Raw genomic sequence first — 23,163 nt, forward strand, 5'->3', positions numbered from 1 at the left:
CTTGACACTAAAAAATAAAATGTAGAGCTTTGTTTTTGGATCATATAAATGTATTGGACCAGTAGTAAGCCAAAGTTTTGTGCCCAAATAAAAAGAAAAAGTAGAGGAATATATTTTAGGGCATGTTTCCATATTTATCTGTGTTTTTGTTGTTGCGATGGGTATATTTTACATTGCATTTCTTTTCTTTTTCATTTGCTAGAGCAATAAGTGCACTTTTGGAGAGCAAAAGACCAATTGAAGAAATCCTTCAGGATAAAGTTTTGGTTCTATCTTTTTGTGGAACGGCTAATTTTAAGAATGAAGTTGTGTATGGAAAGATGACCGATAATACTTCTATAACTACACTGAAACAAATAACTGGTGAGAATTCCCTCCATGTTGTCAAACTACTCTAATTGGTTTGATAGTAGAGATAAGTATTGAGAGTTCATTGACTATGCAAAGGCTGGTCACTTTTATTGAGACTCTAAGTTGACCTCCAATATCCTTAAGGAGAGTATTATTTCTTATTCTTCACAAGTGCTACTTAAAGAGATTCACTAATGTGTAAAGAAATCAAGATCTGCAGTTCTATAAAGTGAGAATTAGTTACTTTATAAAGGGAGAATGATTCACTCGGAAACTATTTAAACAAGCGTAGAGCCAAGTGATTCATGCAAGTTACAGAACACTCATCTTCCAGGTAAGGGAGACCTGGTATTTATAATTTGAAATAGTGAAATGACAAACATCTCTCCAAAACTGTAACATATCGTATCTGAAACCACTTTAACTCATGACGGTCTTTATTCTTCCACATTACTCACAGTTTATACAGATATTACAGCAGTGTGCATATTGTTTTATATCAATACTAGCAAATTCATTCTGGTTTTGCTCATGGCATAACTGTTTGGGGTCGATGATGGTTATAGTGTGTATGAGCATAATAGTGAATCCTGAAGTGGTGAAAGTAGCTGAGAGAGGAGGCAGAAGTGCAGTATGCACAGGTAAATAGCTAATTGTGATATATTTGTGTATCTCTGTGCTAATACAGCATATGCGTCACGTGGAATGAGCCGTAACCAGACATGAAGTTACTCCTTTTTAGAGCAGTTGCTGTTTGGCTGGACAGCAATGGTTCACTTATTACATTTCAGGTATATTAATAATGGATCAACTCTGTCCAACCTGCGGTCTAGCATGCTGCCTTCTGTGACTGTGTTGCTTTAATACAAGAAGCAACAGTTTCAATTTGAAACTGCTGCGTTGCTTGGGGAAGGAGCAGTGGTTTCAATTTACGAAATCAAGATGATTTCATGGACTGATACTGCCTGTGAGTTCATGGACGGAAGCCCCTTGATTTTATTGGATGAAATAACAGAGCTTTTATTTCATTAACTCTCCATATTATTGGGCAGTATCGTTGCTAGTAGTCATGATGTAACCCCCTCATACAGAGTTAAAAAAAATCAGGTAAGCAGGGTCGGGGGATGGGGCAGTTATATTATAATCTGATTGTCTGTTGTGGACACAAGACTAGGCAAATGAATATGAATGGTAGATATAAGACTAGGGGTTATGAGGCTGGGGCAGCGATATGCAAAGTGGACATGATCCTGTAAGGCTAGACACAGGGCTAAGTATGGTGACAATGGGACTGTGCAGAAGTCATGCTGGTCACCAGGATGTTTATGCTGGATTTCAGGCTCAAGGACATGAAACTGTTTTGCTAGTCACAGAGCATTGTACAGTGACCATGACATCATGGTTGCCATGATGTTGTGTATTGTGTACATGGGTTTGGGGTGGGCATGAGGCAGCTTTGCTATGCTCATTGGTGTGTATGCATATGTTATTCTGGGCACAGGAATTTGTATGGTGAGTATGTTATGGTGCCCTTTGGGCTCCATGTAGTGATAATTGGAGAGTATTTACATTTTTGCCATAAAGGGCATGCTAAATATTTATTTTTAGCATTCACTGCGCTATGCTTAATATTCTAGATATGCTGTTCCCATATCACACATTGTAAATATGAATTTTCTTCAATGTACCCTACAGTGTGTTATGCATGACTATGCACTGGCTATACACACCTCTTACCACACAGTATGATTTTTTTCCCCAGTTTTCCACCATATAGGGCTAAGAACTGTCACCTTTCATATCATAGCATTGGATATGAAAGGGTAACATTGGTATAATCACTTGTTACCTAAGTGTTATGAAGCAGCTAACATGTTGAAATCTATTGTTAAATGAAAGGTTTAGAATTAATTAAATCAAAATATTTGTCAGTGTAATTGTTGCATGTTACTGAATTAAACTGAAAAATGTATTCAGAAGGTCCTCAAAAACCTTTTCTTTTTTTTTTACAATTTTTGGATTTCTGTTCCTCAGAGACCACAGGAAAGATATTTAATGAAAAAGGCATTTCTATAGTTGGGTGTAAAGATTTTTTACCCCATTTGACCCTGATGAAGCTATCGAAAGCACCAAAGCTGCGTAAGCAGGTAAGCTCCTTTCACATGTTCCAGAATAATCTATGTAACATAATGCATTGACACTGGCATTTCTGGAAAACAACGGAAATATTGAGCGGTATATAGACTTTCATTGAACTACAGAAAGATAGACAACAAAAATACAATAGACTTAATTTATAATGTGCAGCAGTTATTCATTTTCATGTTTAGAAGAAGGTGTCAGGACATTGAAACCAGGAGTTTAGCCAGCTAAAAACCCCTTCTCATCCAAACTGTGTTTTACATTGCTTGGATTGTGCTTTGTTAACCATGTATGTATATATTTTATATAAATTGTACATATATTGTCAGGTGGGGTTGCACACACTGCTACTTTTATGTATTTTGTTTGTGCACTGCTAGTTGTGTATTATGCCAACTGGTCATTGTGCCTATATGGGGTCAGCAGGCGTCCCAATGAATCACATGTTGCTTTAGCAGACATGCTGGAGCCACACTCTACAGAGTGCCTGCCATTGTGCTGAGGCCTGGGGGAGGTCCACAAAGAGCCCCTGGTAAATGGAGACCTAATTCCAGGAGTGGATTATGGGCATGCTTATCTGAAGACACACACCTTGGGAAAGGGAAGTTTGAAAAAACACAGACGAAGACACGGAGAGGACGCCCTTTAGGACAGTGCTGAAGTCCCTGCCCCTATCAGACTGGTCCCGAATCGTGCATGAAGCCTCTGTGTACTGTGCTTTCTTTGTGGACCTGTCAAAAGCAGAAAGACATTGAGCTCAGTCCTTACCACTTGGGTAGACTTAATGATGCTGGTGAGGTTTAGGAGTGTGTAGTTCGCAGTGTAGTGACCACTCTGGTACTGTTGCATATATTTTGTGTGCTTTCACCCCCTATATGCATAAGTGATTTATTTAATCTTCGAGGTTCTCTGGAAGGCCAGGGCTGACCTACAGGCAGACCAGTCAGCTGGCAGGGTGAACAGGGCTAAACATTACCCTTATAACTCCCAGCAAAAATCTTCTACCAATGTCTACATCAACATTTTTTTCACTTATTGAAACACAGCATGACGCATAACTTCATTGAAAACCCTGAGCCTTTTGTGTGCATTCTGTAGGGTGCTCATTTCCATAATAGATACAGAACACAAAATGCAAGACTGTCTGACAAAAGACCGTCATGAATTTAAGTTGTGCGCAATAACACAGTAAGAGGATGAATGGGACAGTATAAGCAGCTGCTCCGTCTGAGTTAAAATGAAAGAAAATACGTGTATACTTCTATAATGCTGGTATTATGGTTCCATCCTTCTTCACGAAACCTATGCGAAACTTCAAATAAAATTCTAAGAGTCTGCTCTCTCCCAGGCTTCTTCCAGATCTGGTGGGAATGTCCTAAATTATGCACTTTTCAAAAAGATATCGGGGAACTCACACTCTCTATTACCCACATTGAAATCCCTAAGCTCTTATTGCTCCCTCTTCATATCCCTCCAACATCCTGACATCAAAATAAGACACACTGGGTGTATGTTCAACTTTCAATTACAACATTCTACCTGTTTTACTAAGCATGCTGTGTGAAATAATGTGGATTGCAAGGTTAGACATAAGTTGCACTTGTGGTCTCTTACACCCAGAGAGACAGAATGGGGGCGTGCAAGTGCAGTACTGTAAGGGCATGCATGAGTAAATGTGGCTCGCTCCCTGGAAATGTGGCCTTTGCTGAGTAGGCCACATCTCCAGATACGTCTGTTTGCAGATGCATCTTTTGCTGGTGCTTAACCCCTGGTGTAAACATCTGTGCTGTTGATGATCATCAGCACCGCCGATCTTTGCAAAAAAACAATCCAGCCCCTCAAAAGTGAAACTAAACACCAGTGCTCATAGCCTGGACTGGTTACCGCTAATGCGTGTTAATGAACAACACCTATCAAAAGCCTCAACAAGCACTACACTATGACAGTCTTGGCTGGTTGCACTATACCAGGGAAATTCATAGTGTAGTCAAAGTCATAGTTGGACTGAGCCCCAGCCTTTTTCAATTGAAATCCTTAGGACTATTGGGCCTGCAAAATTGTGACACCTCCCCTTAGGAAAAACCAGGTCCACTTGAGCTCATGCTAACACCCTGTGGGTAGTTATGGTATGAAGCATATAGATAGTATTTTAATATGTGGCACTACTGGTTCCAACAATATTCAATTATGGAAACCCTACCATCCATAAACTGCTTGGGTATGTTGGCACTTGTAGTTCTACAAGTGCCATCATTTCCATGGCTGCCAGACCGTACTGGCACTTTTAGAACTAAAAGCGTCGGCATGCTCTGGCATCCAAAGATCACTGGAATCTGTTGTGCTGCATAGTTAGGTAAAAAACAATCACACACACATACCGCTTATAATATTAATGGGATGCTGTTTTATGTATATTTTAACATTTTCTGTTTCACTTTTAACATTAACTTATTTAGCAGTAATTTGCATGTAGATTAACATGGTGTATTGGCAAATTGGGGCACATTATATCTTGCTAAAAGTTAAGTCCATACTGATGTAACTTGGCATTTCCTGTACTGTATAGGGAATTAAAAAGATCGACATAAGTCTGTACAAGAATTTCCAGGATCATTATTTTGGAGAGGATACATTGCTGCAACTAGATCTTTGTTCAATGTTAAAGAAAAAACAACCAAATGGTTACTATCATACAGAAGCATCCATCTTTTTTGGTAAGTGGAAGCCTTTATTAACCATGCTTTGTGATTGTTTTCATGAGTTCACTTTTTATTAGCTGTTCACAGTAAAATAAAAAATCTAATCAAAGGAACGGTTTGCAAGAAAATATATGTGGCTTTTATTGCTGAATAAAACAAGGGCACCCCCATATCTAAAACATGCTAGACCCAAGCAGGTTAGCAATCATCGAAATAAAGTCATGCCATCTAAGCACACATACATTCTTCAAAACACTCACTGAAGATTAGTATTGATCTCTGTTATGGTAGGGATCTAAGCAGCAGAAGCCGCAACACTCTAAAAGTTTCAGGAACTTGCAAGAAAGCCATTTCAGGTTTTTCTAATTGTATGAGGAATGCATTGTCCCTTTGCATTTCTTATTTCCTGAGTCAATGGACAATAATTTGGAAATTGGTTGTTACACATCTGAGCACAGTTCTATATTTATTTTTTAGGAAGGACAGAGTGGGAAGAATCAGATAAGGTATAGCAATGTATGTGAAAAAGTATAAATACTACTTTAATGTAAAGAATTGAAAAAAAAACTGAGGCCCTTTGGGTGACCATAGAAACAGGGGAGAAGGCTATTATTGGTACTGGGGTGATCTATAGGTCAGGTAGAGGAACTAAACCTATTGCGGGACATCACTAAAAATGCATTAAAAGGAGAGGTGATAATCAAGGGAGACTTTAATCTACGTGATGTGAACTGGGAGGGGTCTTTTGCAAGTTCCACTAGAAGTAGGGACATTCTGAATTCCCCGTAGGGAGCATTCCTCAAGCAATTGGTGAGGAAACTCACTCACAAAGACACAATATTAGACTTAATGCTTTCAAATGGTGACAGAATATCTGACGTAAATATGGGTGAGAATATGGCTCCACTTAAAGGAAGTAGGTTTAGAGGAAATTTGAGGAAAAATTACTTCACAATAAGGGCAGTGGATAAGTGGAATAGCCTCCCATTTTAAGGTGGTAGAGACTAATACAGTAGAGCAATTTAAACATGCTTGGGATAAACATATCTTTTTAGGGAAAACAGATTCATACATACATACATTCCTTTCATATCATAATTGGAGTTGATTAACAACTAAACAGTTGAATATATATCAAATACCAGAGACTTCTGCCACTCGGGTGGCATTAAGCAACAGCCGGTGGGAGCACTTGTAAAACTTTGCAACAATAACTAAAATGTTGAAGGTTATTGCCCACACATGCCTGGACTGGTCACTCAGTGGTCTAGCCCGCACCTGCCTGGACTGGTCACTCAGTGGTCTAAAACACACAGCTGGCTGTAGTGTTTACATAGTGCCTGTTATAATCGGACAAATAATGGTTTATTCTATCATAATAGGACTCTGTTGGGCTCCAAGAGCCAGGTGGCAAGTAAAAGCAGCCGGGTGGAGCCGGGAAATAGATGCTGGGGGAGAACACTGATCAAATAGTTTTTGAGATTAGTGGACAGACTAGATGGGTCAAGTAGTTCTTATCTACTGTCAAATTATATGCTTAATGACAGCTTTCATTCAGCATTCTAAATATACCGTATTTCCCCAAGTATAAGATGCACCCATGTATAAGACGCACCTTAATTTTGGGGCCCAAAATTAAAAAAAAGATGTATTACGGTACATAAAGACTCACAGCTCCGAGACTGTGGGAGGCGCCAGAAGGACTTTAAGGTCCTTTTGCCAATCAGCGGGGACACGCTGTTCCATTCAGCCAGCAGGGACACGCTGTTCCATTCAGCCAGCGGGGACACGCCGTTCCATTCAGCCAGCGGGGACACGCCGTTCCATTCAGCCAGCGGGGACAAGCTGTTCAACACAGCCAGCGGGGACAAGCTGCTCCATTCAGCCAGCGGGGACACGCTGTTCAACACAGACAGCAGGGACAAGCTGTTCCATTCAGCCAGCGGGGACAAGCTGTTCAACACAGCCAGCGGGGACAAGCTGTTCAACACAGCCAGCGGGGACAAGCTGTTCAACACAGCCAGCGGGGACAAGCTGTTCAACACAGCCAGCGGGGACAAGCTGTTCAACACAGCCAGCGGGGACACGCTGTTCAACACAGCCAGCGGGGACAAGCTGTTCAACACAGCCAGCGGGGACACGCTGTTCAACACAGCCAGCGGGGACACGCTGTTCAACACAGCCAGCGGGGACACGCTGTTCAACACAGCCAGCAGGGACAAGCTGTTCAACACAGCCAGCGGGCACATGCTGTTCCGATTAGCGGGGACTCCTCTCTCACACCAGGTGCCGACTTCTTCATTGAGGTAAGTAGCGCTTGCAGTGTATAAGACGCACCTTTTTTTTAGACCCAAAATTTGGGGGAAAAAGGTGCGTCTTATACATGGGGAAATACGGTATCTATAGAAATTTACAGAGATGCAGAAACAGAGAAACTTGTACTTTATCAATTCTCCATGGCAGACACTACAATGGGTAGGTTCCTTTTTAGTTTATAACAAAAAATTCCCTCAGAACATTTATAATCCCACTCCTCCTCTACATCTTTTTCAGTCTCTACCTATGTATGTTAGGTAGTGTTTGTTATTTTATAGGGTTTACGTGCTTTGTATGTCCCAGTGACGCATTTGTGGTGTAGACCGAGGACTAGGTTGACTACCTGTTCTGAACTTGAAGAGACTCGGCAGGCTTTCTGTTCCAAACACTTTTGGATGGAGTCTGTGAATTCTATTTTGATAGCCATAAGAAAAAGAGATTTTCTCACAATCATACACCTTCAGGTCACATATTTTCATATCCCTGTTGAAGTCCATCACAGAAAATTCCTCAGGCTCTGGGTCATGGGCAATACTTTCATTTCACTTACCTGCCCTTCGACCTGGCAACATCACAGAGAACTTTAACCAGAGTGCTAGTTACACTGGTGGCGAAATTAAGGAAGCATGGGTTCATGATATGGCCCTATTTGGATGATATCCTTGTGGTGGGAAATTCAGAGCACAATGTCAAATGCAGGACAGGACAGCTCAAGTGATAACCTTGATGCAATAATATGGCTGGATTGTGAACTGGATAAAAAGCAATCTTGTCCCATCACAACAAATAAAGTTTCTGGGGGTCCAGATAACTACCATACAAAACACGCTATCTCTGTCAGAAGAAATGTGCATCAAGATGAAGTCCCTGGCACATCACAGATTTATCACAAAGTACCAGTAAGGAAGGGACTTCCTCCAACATAGGGGCCATACCCTGGACAAGGTAGTACATGCAGAATCTCCAGCTGAAACTACTGACCCAGTCGGATCATTAAGAAATTTATCTGAATCATATCATCAGATTGTCAAGAACCACAAAGGATGCTCTCAGCTGGTGACAAGTCCAAAATTAAAGGCAAGAGGAATGTCACTCTTAGAGCCGGAGTGAATTCCAGTATGGCAGGCTGAGGAGCACACCTTCTGGACAAAATGGACAAGTGGCATGGTCATGAAATGAAATTTTTTTAAACAAATGTCTTACAAATGAGAGCAGTGTGAAATGCGATTTGGCATGTTGGAAGTAGCAATAATATCTTGGGCAGAGAAATATCAGAGGTCCGTCTCAGCGTTGCATGTAGGAAGCAAACAGAACTTAATAGCTGATTACCTCACTTGAAAATCTGTTCATGCAGGGGAGTGGACTCTGCATCAGGAAGTGTTGATAGAAAAAAGATGGCAAAAGTTATAGCAATCCTATCGTTTGGCCACATCAGCCATGCTTTCCTGTAGCCTGGGATATTCTCCAAAAGCAACTGGCCTCTTTAGCTAGATCTCCTGCACCAAGGCTCAATTCTTCATTCAAATCCAGAGCAACTAGATTTAATGGCATGAAGATTGAGTGTGAAGATTAATCAGCTCAATAAAAAAAGATCTCTTCAATAATTACATAGTTTGCAAGAAGTTGTATGGGTCAAAATTCAATTCAACTGCAGTAACTGTTCCACAGATACTTGACTTCCTGCAGGACGGATTCAGCAAGGGCCTTGACTTATCTACACTCAAGGTACAACTATCAGCACTGCATTTTTTTTTTTTTAATGCCAAATTAGCTTCAGAGGAATTGATTATTCAATTCGTCCAAGCAGTGAAGAGGATATATTCCACTATCAGGTCCATTGTGACTCCATGGGACCTCAATTTAGTTCTCAACACTGTAATATCTGAACCTTTTGAACCACTACAAGAGGTTTCTTCAAGATGGATGACACTAAAGGTGATGTTCCTAGTGGCGGTTACTTGTTCCCCCAGGGTTGGAGAATTATAAGCATTATGGTGCAAGGAGCTATTTCTGAATATACACTATATGGAAAAAGTATTTGGATACACCTGTTAATTATTGAATTGAGGTGTGAAAATCAGACCCGTTGCCAGAGGTGTATTAAATGAAGCACCTAGCACCGTGCAGTCTCCATTTGGAAACATTTGTGATACAAAATGGATCGTTCTGAAGAGCTCAGTGACTTTAACTGTGGTACTGTGATAGGATGCCACTTTTGCAATAAGACGGTTCAGGAAAATTCATCCCTGCTGGATATTCCACGGTCAGTTGTAAGTGATATTATTAGAAAGTGGAAGCATTTAGGAACAACAGCAACTCTGCCATGAAGCAAACGACCACGTAAAATCACAGAGTGGGGTCAACAACTGCTAAGGTGCATGGTGTGTAAAAGTTGTCAACTATTTGCTGAATTCATAGCTGAAGAGTTTTGAACTTCCACTGGCATTAATGTAAGCATAAAAACTGTGTGGCGGGAGCTTAATGGAATGGGTTTCCATGGCCAAGCAGCTTCATGCAAGCCTCACATCACCAAGACCAATACTGAGTGTCGAATGGAGTGGTGTAAAGCACACTAACACTGGACTGTGGAGCAGTGAAACATGTTCAGTGGAGTGACGAATCACGTTTCTTTGTTTGGTAGTCAGATGGGCGAGCCTAGATTTGGCGGATGCTGGGAGAACGTTGCATGCCTGACTGCATTATGCCAACTGTGAAGTTTGGTGGAGGAGGGATAATGGTATGGGGCTGTTCTTCAGGGTTTGGGCTAGGCCCCTTATCTTCAGTGAAGGGCAATCTTAATGCTTCAGCATACCAAGTCATTTTGGTCAATGCTATGCTTCCAACTTTGTGGCAACAGTTTGGGGAAGGCCCTTTTCTATTCCAACATGACTGTGTTCCAGTGCACAAAGGAAGGACTACAAAGATATGGTTTGAGTGGAAGAATTTGACTGGCCCGTACAGAGCCTTTACCTCAACCCCATCGAACACATGGGATGAACTGGAATAGAGATTGCGAGCCAGGCCTTCTTATCCAACATCAATGCCTGACCTCATAAATGCTCTACAGAATGAACGGGCACAAATTCTCACAGAAACACTCCAATATCTTGTGGAAAGCCTTCCAAGAAGAGCGGAAGCTGTTATCACTGTAAAAGGGTGACCAACTCCATATTAAAGTATATATATATTTGAATACAATGTCACTACAGTCCCTGTTGGTGTAATGGTCAAGCGTCCAATTACTTTTGTCCATATAGTGTATATGCAGATAAAGTGATATTTAGAGCCAATCCAATGCTTTTGCTCAAAGTAGTATCTACAATCCACATTAATCGGGTAGTCATACTTTTGTACACAACCTGTTGATGAAAAGGAAAGAAAGTTGCACTTGTTGGATGGAGCATTCTCCATATATTTATCTAGGACAACATGATTTAAAAGCACAGAACAACTTTTTTGTGCTTCCTACAGGACCTTGGAAAGGTTATGCTCCTTCTAAACAAACCATTTCCAGGTGGATCAGGGAAGTAATTATAAAGGCATAGAAGAGGGATGGATGTAAGGTATCAAAGATACCGAGAGCCCACTCAACATGAGTGGTAGCAACATCTTAGGCAAGAAATGGTCATTTTTCAGCGATAGCTTTGCAAAGCAAGCATGATAGTTTTCTAGACATTATCATCATAGATGTCTTATCTTGTATGAGCTATCAGTTTGGCAGACAAAGGTGTGAAGAGACACAGACACTAAATAAATTCCTGATTATGCAGCATATGAGGCTGATCTACTGTTTTGTAGCCAGCCTACTATTTTATTACGTTCCATTGTAGTGACTGCTATGGAGCATTGAAGACGAAAAATAGTGAATTATAGTAACTGTTAATTATTTTTTCCACTAAATAATCCATTCTTAATGCATGTCAGTCCAGTTAGATTTTTAATTTGTTAACTTTTCTTAACGTTTACTACGGTTTACTCTCTGGACATAATGTGCATTACTTTGATAGACTATTAAATCTTATAGCATACATTTTGCAAACATTAGGCTAAAAAGTACTCTTCATTAATTATTTTACTTCCTTCCTTATATTTACGTACTTCTCGTTACATCCATTACAATTATGGGTAGTTTACTCAAGTAATTCAGTTGTAGATGTAAAAACAGGATGTATGCATTGTTTTTTAGTAAAATATTTCACCTCTTTCCACTTTTTTTTTTTAGCCATGGGAATTATAAGGTTCAAAGAGTTCTCACCTCATCACTTTATATATCCAATGCAAACAGATCTTATAGTAAAGTAAATAAAATGGAACTCATTATTATATCTATGTCAGCATAAGAACAGCCTAGCACGGCGGTTCCCAAACTGTGCGACGCGGCTCCCAGGGGTGCCGCGGCGCTGTCACTGGGGTGCCGCGAGCCAGACATAAAAAAAACCCAAAGAACACATAAACTTACCAATTCGCCGGGCGCCGGGACCCAGCAGCCTCCTCTCTCCCGCAGCAGCTTGTTACTGACGTCGATATTCAGTGACAGCTGCGGGAGAGAGGAGACTGCTGGGTCCCGGCGCCCGGCGGATTGGTAAGTTTATGTGTTCTTTGTTTTTTTTTATGTCTGGCGCGGGGCAGAGGAGTGAGAGGGAGAGTGACAGCGGGGCACAGGAGAGTGACAGCAGGGCACAGGAGAGTGACAGCGGGACACAGGAGAGTGACAGCGGGGCAGACAGAGGGACACAGAAGAGTGACAGCGGGACACAGGAGAGTGACAGCGGGGCAGACAGAGGGGCACAGGAGAGTGAAAGCGGGGCACAGGAGAGTGGCAGAGGAGAGTGACAGAGGGGCAGAGGAGAGTAACAGCGGGGCACAGGAGAGTGACAGAGGGGCACAGGAGAGTGACAGAGGGGCACAGGAAAGTGACAGAGGGGCAGAGGAGAGTGACAGCGGGGCAGACAGAGGGGCACAGGAGAGTGACAGCGGGGCAGAGGAGAGTGACAGTGGGGCAGATAGCGGGGCAGAGGAGAGTGACAGCGGGGCAGAGGAGAGTGACAGCAGGGCACAGGAGAGTGACAGAGGGGCACAGGAGAGTGACAGAGGGGCAGAGGAGAGTGACAGCGAGGCAGACAGAGGGGCACAGGAGAGTGACAGCGGGGCAGACAGCGGGGCAGAGGAGAGTGACAGCGGGGCAGAGGAGAGTGACAGCGGGGCACAGTAGAGTGACAGCGGGGCAGTGGAGGAGGACACAGGGTGAGAGGAGCAGTAGAGGGGGACACAGCGTGAGAGGGGCAGTGGAGGGGGACACAGCGTGAGAGGGGCAGTGGAGGGGGACACAGCGTGAGAGGGGCAGTGGAGGGGGGACAGGGGGCAGTGTGTCTGGATGCAGAGTGTCTGGATGCAGAGGGGGCAGAGTGTCTGGATGCAGAGGGGGCAGTGTGTCTGGATGCAGAGGGGGCAGTGTGTCTGGATGCAGAGGGGGCAGAGTGTCTGGATGCAGAGGGAGCAGAGTGTCTGGATGCAGAGGGAGCAGAGTGTCTGAATGCAGAGGGGGCAGAGTGTCTGGATGCAGAGGGGGCAGTGTGTCTGAGGGCAGAGTGTCTGGATGCAGAGGGGGCAGTGTGTCTGAGGGCAGTGTGTCTGGATGCAGAGGGGGCAGTGTGTCTGAGGGCAGTGTGTCTGGATGCAGAGGGGGCAGTGTGTCTGGATGCAGAGGGGGCAGTGTGTCTGGATGCAGATGGGGCATTTTTGCATACAACTAAATAAGTATTTCTGTCCTGACCTAAATACCTATTATAATTTTTTGACCCAACTACTTCTAAAACAGGACTGCTCAATAATTATTTTGGAGGGGTGCCTTGAAAAATTTTGGAGACTCTAAGGGTGCCGCGAACTGCAACAGTTTGGGAACCACTGGCCTAGCGTATAAACTCATTACAAGTACCTAGACCTATATATCTGAATATTAATATCCTCTTTCGACTTAATATGGTGAGCTGCTGAAGTTTCGTTCAGAATGTGGAAATTTTGCTGCAGTCCAGCATTGTGCAAACAGTGCTCATATTTGTACTAATCAAGACACCATGAACCTAATGGAATGGGGTCTGAAGATAAGAGTATGTGCAGGATTGCAGTCCCCCCCCAGTTCCACAGTCACATTTATAAAAGTCAGTCTGCAGTATTCCTCTGCTTGTTCCCCACTCATTATCCCTTCCCCCTATGGCCTCTACAACTTTGTGGCATGTACACATTTATTAGGCCATATGACCTAAATTGATTTTTTTTAATGCTGCATGAATATGCAACCATTGGTGTCCACACACACATTATGCAGTCCTATCACACAGTGATTATTAGGCTCATCAATCACCTTCTAATCCAGACATTTATGTAGCTGAGACAACATGAGCAGAAGCTCTTTGACTCTCCCTTCTAGTTTCAGCTTAGTCCACAAACTTGTACTCTGGCATTATTACACCATAATTAATAACTGTAGTGGATGGCCAGCACCAAAAGAATTGGCCATTAGTGAGTGAGGTTGGAGGAAACATTTCATTGCTTGCCCATCCCCGATATTCTAGGAGGGTTGGCATGTCTACATGCCTTGGACATGGGGATGCACTTGGCTTACTTTGGAATGAGAACCATGAAAAACACATTAACTCTTTTTCATAGAAGTCATGTATTGTTCCTGTAGGATAAAAGTAATATTATACTGTTTACAAAATTGTATAAAGAATTGCAAATTCTGTATCATTCTATTATGTGTGATGTGAGGTCAGATCTTGAAAGTCATTTTCACTTGAGAAGAACCTTATAAAAAAAAAAGATTCATGTGATTTCATGCATACATGTAGTGTAGTCCTCACCTCTCACATGGTCAAGAGGTCTGCTGCAGCATCAAATGGGTTAATACCCGATGCCGCTGGGCCGAATGGGTTAAACTTCAGTGCTAGGGCATGTAAAAATGTATTAAAAGGAATGTTTATTAATTTAAATGTCTGTACTTAATTTATCCGCACTGTGGCGCAGGTTAGTAGCCGAAAGGGTTAAGTTCTGACGCTGGGAGTCTAAATGTATTTTCATATTGTTTATGTATTGATTTATTATGAAATTTTGGAGGAAACTTTGCTCTGTAACATTTCTGAAGAAAAGGAATCCCATGCTCACGAAGCCTTTTCATCTGAGAGTAACCAACACATCTTTTTAGATTTAATGCACAGCGGGGGGTCGTTATCCTGTGTGTCCTATTTAAATAATGAAACAGACAGTAATTTGGGAAATCACAGATTGATGTCAATTTTATTAAGTTTAAATTACGTTAAATCCAAGTTTAGAGACCATATTGCAACCTGCTGCTAAACATTGAATGTAATATCTCAGACGTTGTAGTGCTAGTTATGGTCAGGGGACTGGTTGACCACTTGCCACCATGTGTGTAAGAGTATAAAAAGAGCTGTATTTTGTATTTCACTGTTATATACCATCTGGACTTGTGGATGCTCACTAGTACTGCTAACCAGCATGGAACAGTCCTTATAAGGACCTTTTCTGACCAATAAACATCACTGCTTCAAGATCCTGCTTTGATGACTACTTTCCTGCTGTAATTTCTGTGACTTTCAGATTAGACCAGTCTAATCCATTATTTGGCTGTTCTGAGGTTTGGGATCCAGCTTTTAGTAAGAACACTCTGGCCATGAGAGGCTATGGGGAGTCATCCACAGCAACCCTGATCTGAAAGAAGAGGTCACGGGTACCTGCCCAGGTGCCCAGCCAAGGATGTGCACTAGCAGCAAGAGTTACCCAGAAGGAAGCGAATCCAGCTGCCGGAGAAGGAGCCTAATGGTGTCAGCAGAGCACCCCCTATAGAGATTAGAGTGGGTGCTTTTGGGATAAAGAAAGGGGACGGTGGCAGGACAGGACCAGCGGGTCCCTAGCAACATGACACAGTGGCATAGGACGTCCATCCTGTTACATGTACAAAATCTTTTAAAACTAATGTCGGGAATCATTTGTGTTATATTTTGAGATGCCGGATGCAGAAGTAACCAATCAAATATCAGATTTTAGAGGTCTGGTGTAGTGACACAATGAATGCAGGTACCTGATTGCTCTGGGTTACAGTAAAGAAGGAATTAAAAGCCAGGACTTTCATTGATAAATGCCACTTTTGGTTTCATGAAGTGTCACTTTTTTAAAATTAATGCCGTATCACTGGTTCAAACTACTATTTATGTTGTGTTTATGAGCATGGCAAATGGCTTTTTGTTGATTGTGCATGTTTCAAGAAATACTGCCAACTATCAAGGAAAAATGAGAGAATTTATGTGACAATATTTCTCCATGTAAAATAGAATGTTTCAATTATGCAACAGTAGTAATAATTCATGCATAAGGTTCATACATGTGTGGCGGAGAGTCAGGAGCATTTGAAGGCTCTAGAGTATTTGCAAAGTAAAAAAAGAAAATGTAGTTAAAATGTAACTCATTTGTGGGTTAAGATAACATGGAGCCTAATTAAATAATTGACCGACATCCCCTCTTCCACCAATCAACTCCTCTATCTACAAGTATGACTTGTACATATGATTCAGAAAACTGCCCCTTCATTTAATAGTGTGCACTCTATTTTTGGGAAACACAGGGAATTAAAATAAAGAACCCCTCAAAGTAAAAGACTCTAAAGTTTCCGGATATTTAGAGCCTTCTGTTTTAAAATTGAGTTCTTAATATACTCAGAATAATGCTACAACATAATATCAAGCCATTGTTCTATGAAAATTAAGTCACTTTAAAGCAACACTGTATATTAAATCTAATTGGAGCCCTGCAAATTAATTTATGTTAATCAAAATAAATCTGACCTCCCAAAAAATAACTTGAACATTTGAAAAGTTATGTGAAACTACTTAATTAACTATTGAAATGTTACATTAAGACTCCATATGACCTAATGATGCCATACTTGCCATTGTTTCTCATGTATGGTCTTATGCAAATCATGTATATAATGCAAATTTACTAGAATTAAACTATGTATCAAATTTCATCATACTCATGTCATTCAGTTGCTTAGTGGCATTTACAAAATGATGACCTTTCACAGATGATATTTTTTCACCACCTATATTCTATCAGAATATAAATTAGTTTATTCCCAAAATATTTTAATGCATTTCTTTTACACATTTTATATTTTCCCTCCAAAATAATAATACTTTTGTTTCCTCATTGTCTGCTTCAGTGTTTGTTCACACATATGCTTGGGTAAAATGGGTAAAGACACATTAAACCTAATGTAGGTTTAGAATAATATCACCACTGACTTTTATTTGGCCTATTTATAATTTGCTTTTCAAGCACTTGTTAACATGTGCAAAAAGTGGATATGGGTGAACAACTCCTCCCTCACTGAGATATTCAGACTGGGAGCAAAAAGAGTTAGCACACACAATACACTTCTTTAAACTCCATCATCTAGTGTTATCACAAAGCTGTCACCTTCTGAATAGTCAAATAGGAGTCTTACTGTACATGCAAATGATAGAGTTTAACGCTCTGTGCCTGTTTACAGCACGCAGCAGAACACAAATAAAGTAGATTTTTTATCCCTGTAGTAAACCTTTAATGGAGTAACAATTGACCCCAGGCTGCCACCCCAAACACTTTAGTTTGATCCACACTACAGGCGCTATACAGAGCACCAATTGAAAAATTAAATTGAAGCGAAAACAACTTAAGTTGCATAAAATGTTTGTTGAAAGCATAGCTACAAATTGAGAGGTGGGATGCTACTTGATAAACAAAATATATGCAAAAGAGAAAATTGCTAATTGTATTGAAATACATTTCGTATGTAATATAATTAAGTAATGAATCCACAGCTATAAGAACATGGCAATGAACAGTAAATTATAGGTAAAATGTAAAAGTGATGTGTTAAATAAAATGTTTTGTTTTTTTCAGTAATAGAACAGCATAAACTTTCCTGATAATTTAGAAATATATAAGCAAGAAAATATTTTTTATTGTTCTGTGTAGTAAGTGAAAATATGAGGCCCTTTTAAATTATAAATATCTATCTAATGATTTTCTCTGTACATTTTTTAGTTTTGAAATAATTCCTGATGAGAAAATTAGAGAGATTTTAACTTACCTCTAGAGTAGTTAATCCCATATTTAAGATTATTGTAAGTGTATGAATAAATGTTCCTGGTGCAAGATGGTGGCAAGTTTGCCCACCCTTGAAAATACAGTTTTTAAATAATTTTGTACGACTGTTGTTTTTACACATTATCATGTTATCATACTAAATCAACATTTACATATACCTGAAAACTGAAACAGCTTCTGCAAAAAAAAGGGGTTCAAGGGCACTAAGCAAGGGGTTTGTAACCCTTTGTGATTAGAAATGCAATGGTGTGAAACGTCTGTGGGTATTATTGTATTGTCAGGGAACAGACAATTTTTACTGTTGTCTACTTTTTATTACTGAAGAGTGAAAGTGTACTTCTTTACTATTACAGTGCTTGTTTCATCTTCAATCGTACAGTAAACAATTTTTATTAAGTGAACAGAAATGGCAAAAATAATTTAATGTCTACAATATTCTTCTGTCAAGACCCTTTTTGTTAGTTTATATCATAGATGTTTATGCAATCTTATAGGGGTACGTATGCAAAAGGCACAGTGGATGTCCAAAATTGTCACTCTTTTTGAATACCCAAAAACACATAGCATCTTCATTGTATTGTTCTCTGTCTTAAACCAAAATGAAGTGCGGTACGCCAACATCCAATTGCCAATTTCAAATGCATTTTGGCTGTTTTTAAGATCTGGTCCAAATTACTGATTAACATGCCTCTTACAATGATTCATTTGCCATTTTTGATAATCAGAAAATCCTATATAATCATTGCTATATTTTATTTTCATTTTTACATTTATTGCAAATGATGTATATGTTTAACATTAGCTTGCTTATATTTTAATTCCTAATTAACTTACTGGGATATAGAACAACTGCAAAGGAAGACACTTTATGCAGAACAATTACAAGCAAGAAAAACATTTTTAATATACACAGTTTATTTATATGGAATCAAAACATAATAATACTCATCAAATACAATTTAAAATTATCAATGTAAGAAAGCATATAAGAAATGTGATACATGAGGGACAAGGATAAACAATGAAGAAAAGAAAAAAAAAATCTTTTAGTGCACATTCAAGCCATAATCATAGTTCCTTCTGGAGCAAATGCTACCTGTTCTGCAAATATGGCATTACATTCTCATGTGAAACATTACAATCCACTGGGCCAAAGGAGCATTTCACCTTCAGAAGAACAAACTAAGATCTGAAAGTGATTTATAGATACTATATAGCGCCTTACAAAAATTTACTACTCCAGTAATTTGTTAACTAGGTTAGCCAGCTGGTGGCAGTATACTGCTAGTTTTGTTGAAACAGAAGGTTTGTTTTTGCTGCAGATATAATTATTTGCCAATAATATCACATAGTATTTCACTTTGTTTATTTCAACTGTGTAGATTACATACATACATATTTCCATTAACACCAACAATAAGCATCATTCAGGGAAAGCCCACATAAAGCACTTCCCAGGTTAGCCACACCTGTGATACTGCTGGATTTTATAATATAGGGAAATAGGAGGGCTGGAAAAGGGGGAAGCACCACAGTTCACATGGTTGAGCATATTTAGGACAATATCAGAAAAGTAGAGCTATTATATGAAAACCAAGGTTCTTAATTCTTATGGTAAACAGGAAAAATGTTGTTCAATAGACCCAATATAGTCTCCAGACCAGATTTGGTTTAGTATTCCTAGCTGTTTCTAGATGAATATTTTCATCCACTTCTTTGCAATCTAATATGCATTATATATGTGCATAATGACTTGCTATAAAGTTTGTCGATCAGTCCAGCAACACCACCAGTGGATCACTCAGAAGTCAAACATTCGTGATTTGCTCAGTCAGTTCTAAAGTACTTTTCCAAAATTGAGATCCCACCATACATGGATAAATGTGCCTACAGCCCCACAATTCATTCATCGGGTTGGAAGATTGAGGGAATATGTTGTATATTTTACTCTGAAACATGCATAGTTGTGGACCAAAATATTGTTTTTTGTAATAATGGGTCATTCCTTCCAGAAAATTGTGGAAGTAAAAAAAATATTTTGGTTCCACATGTGTATTTTTTTGGTTTGCAGTGGAGTAAAACACAAAAAGTAGACAAATTTACTAAGTCAGTTTATTGCACACAGAAATCCTTAAATGGGCTAAATAAAATTATTGACACTTTTTAGAAGTAGTTGGTTAGATAATAATAAGATTTCAAGCAGGTGATCCTCCTTCACTTTGGAATTCATCTAACCAGTTTGAACAGAGAAAAAGTGTAGTTTTATCAGTCCTTCTAGAAAAGGAAACATCAGATTCTAGCTATCATTTTCTAGAATGCACTTGATAAATAACTACAATCATCATCAACATTTATTTATATACCGCCAGCAAATTCCGTAGCGCTTTACAATTGGGAACAAACAGTAATAAGACAATACTGGGTAATACATACAGACAGAGAGGTAAGAGAACCCTGCTCGCAAGCTTACAATCTATAGGACAATGGGAGTTTCAAACACAAGGGCATGTGCTACATCATATTGCACAATGGACCAACTAGAATGCAAAGGTAAAAGTATTGAGTGGGCTGTGTGTGTGGCAATGTTGGTCAAAGGGTTGTTGTCTTGCGTTAGCTGTGTAGAGGATAGTAATAGGGTAATCTAGGGAGATTAAGATGGTGGTTGAGGAATATCATAACCTTGTCTGAAGAGGTGGGTTTTCATTGAACGCTTGAAGGTTTGAAGACTAGAGGAAAGTCTTACTGTGCGAGGAAGGGAATTCCACAAAGCGGGTGCAGCCCAAAAAAAGTCCTGTAACCGAGAATGAGAGGATGTGATGAGAGTGGGAGAGAGACGCAGATCTTGTGCAGAACGGAGGTGTCGAGTTGGGAGATATTTTGAGACGAGTGAGGAAATGTATGTCGGTGCAATTTTGTTGATGGCCTTGTATGTTAGTAGAAGAATTTTATATTGGATTCGTTGAAATACAGGCAACCAATGTAGAGACTGACAAACTTGCACAGCAGAGGAATAACGGTTTGCAAGGAAAATCAATCTAGCCGCTGCGTGCAAAATAGATTGTAGGGGTTCAAGTCTGACTTTGGGAAGACCACTAAGGAGGGAATTGCAGTAGTCGATGCAGGAGATGATGAGCGCATGAATTAAGGTTTTTGCGGTGTCTTGTGTGAGATATGTGCGCATTCTGGAAATGTTTTTTAGATGTATGTAACATGATTTAGATATAGAGTTGATGTGGGGAATAAATGATAGTTGTGAGTCAAGGATTACACCTAGGCAGCGAGCTTGCGTGGTGGGATTTATGGTCATGTTATCAACAGAAATAGAAATGTCAGGCAGGAAGCTACTGTTTTTGGGTGGGAATATTATTAATTCAGTTTTTGAAAGATTGAGTTTAAGTTGGCAAGAAGACATCCAAGATGAAATGGCAGAAAGACAGTCAGTAACGCAAGGCAACACAGATGGTGAAAGATCAGGAGAGGATAGATAGATTTGTGTTTCATCCGCATAGAGATGATGCTGAAATCCAAAGGAGCTTGTTTGTTTTCCAAGAGAAATGGTGTAGAGAGAGAATAGCAGAGGACCTAGGACTGAGCCTTGTGGTACGCCAACTGATAAAGGAAGTGGAGCAGAGGTGGATCCAGAGAAATTAACACTGAGAGAGCGATAGATAGGTAGAATGAGAACCAGTATAGGATAGTGCCTTCAAGACCTAGAGATTGTAGCGTTTGTATGAGGAGAGAGTGGTCAACAGTGTCAAATGCAGCAGAGAAATGCAGGAGAATTAGAAGAGAGTAATGGTTTTTACTTTTTGCTGTGATCAAAGCATTTTCAACCTTGGTCAGCACAGTCTCTGTGGAGTGTTGAGAGCGAAAGCCTGAGTGAAGAGGATCCAAAAGGTTGTTTGCTGTAAGAAAGTGTGTGAGGCGAGTGTAGGCAATTCTCTCGAGAAGCTTGGAGGGGCATGGGAGCTGAGAGATGGGGCAGTAATTTGCGAGAGAGTTAGGGTCAGAATTATTTTTATTTAAATAGTAATAATCACTGCATGCTTGAATAGTGATGGAAAAATACCAGTAGAAAGAGGGAGATTACAGATTTTAGTTAGAGGGGGAATGAGCACAGGAGACAGGGACCTACTAATTTGTGAGGAAATGGGATAAGAGGACAGGAGGTAGAGTAGGAAGATGAGAAGAGAGCAGAAATTTCCTCTTCATTTGTGGGATCAAATGAAGAGAGAGTGTCAGAGAGTGCTACAAAGGAATTGAGGCTATTGCTTGTAGAGGGAGATGATACCATTTCAAGTCTGATCTTATCTATTTTTTCCTTGAAATAGGAAGCAAGATCCTGGGCATGTCAGGCACCGTCCCCACTGATCTGCTGTCAGGCAGGAAGGGAGCCTGACTTCCGTTGCAGCTGTCTCTGTGCTCTGTCGGGCGCATGCGCCCTGCTTCCATCCCGTTGCTAGACAACGGGACGCTACTGTGCCTTGGCGCGCCACCCTTCCTGAGCCTCCAATCAGTCCCTTCCTTTCTCTATTTAAACCTGACTCTGGCGCCATTAGGGTGCCAGAGTATCAGTTTCATTCCTACTGTTCCTCGCTTCCCTGCTCCTGTATATTGAGTGTGACCTCCCTGCGTTCCTGATTCCTCGTTGTGACCCGGCTTGCTGACCATCCTTCGTTCTGTGTGACCCATCTTGCTCTGCGACCTCGGCTTGTTGACCTCTCTTCTGGATTCTCCCTGGTACTTTGCATTCCCGATTTGGCTTTACCCGGACCGTCTGACTCTTCTACGCTACACCGGTAACTGGCTAGCAGGACCGCGACCTGCGTACCCTGTGCAGCGAAGTCCGAACCTCCTTGCGGGGGTCCCTGGCGAATACCAGGGGTACGTTAGACTCTGCACCTGTTGGTTCAGTAGCGCTAATACCGGTTAGTGTCCTGCACTTGTACCCTCAAGAGGCCTTCGGCCTGACAGGGCACTGATGGTAGTTGGAGGATTTGGGCGGGAGGATTCAGAAGAGATTTAAATGTGTTTAAAAGGCGTTTGGGGTTAGAAGTCTGAGCATAGAAGAGAGATTGGAAGTATGTTTGTTTAGCAGTGTCCAGAGCATTTCTATAGGAGTGACAGATATCATTATATGTGATGAAATCATTAGAGGTACAAGTTTTACGCCAGTGACATTCTGCTTTACGAGAACGTTTTTGTAGAGTTTGTGTTGCCACGGTTGGCAACAAAGTCTGCGCGGATTATGTAGTGTTGCTGGAGCCACTTGATCCAGGGCAGTTGCTAGGGTTTGCTGAAAATGGGGTTCTGCCCGATCAGGGGAGGAGAATGTAGAAATTGGGAACAGAAGGTGTTGGAGAGAGGTGGAAAACTGTTGAAGATCAATAGATTAGTTGCTACGGGGAACAACTCTATTACTTTTTTGAAGGTTTGATAAATTTACCCTTAGAACTCATTCTCCTGTTTTGTTCACTATTTGTAGTGC

General features: G+C 40.7%; 1 protein-coding gene across 3 annotated transcripts in view; it reads left to right on the forward strand.

The window, feature by feature from the left end:
- AKAP7 (A-kinase anchoring protein 7) overlaps positions 1-23,163 on the forward strand; it is a 148,402-nt gene that overhangs the window by 12,831 nt on the left and 112,408 nt on the right. For all 3 annotated transcript variants that reach the window (XM_075203078.1, XM_075203079.1, XM_075203080.1), the window contains exons 5-7: positions 203-363; positions 2,386-2,498; positions 5,060-5,207. In XM_075203078.1, coding sequence (XP_075059179.1) covers positions 203-363; positions 2,386-2,498; positions 5,060-5,207 — 422 coding nt within the window. The remainder of the gene's footprint in view (positions 1-202; positions 364-2,385; positions 2,499-5,059; positions 5,208-23,163) is intronic.

Source organism: Mixophyes fleayi, chromosome 3 (genome assembly GCF_038048845.1).
Source record: "Mixophyes fleayi isolate aMixFle1 chromosome 3, aMixFle1.hap1, whole genome shotgun sequence".
NCBI classification, from domain to species: Eukaryota; Metazoa; Chordata; class Amphibia; order Anura; family Limnodynastidae; genus Mixophyes; species Mixophyes fleayi.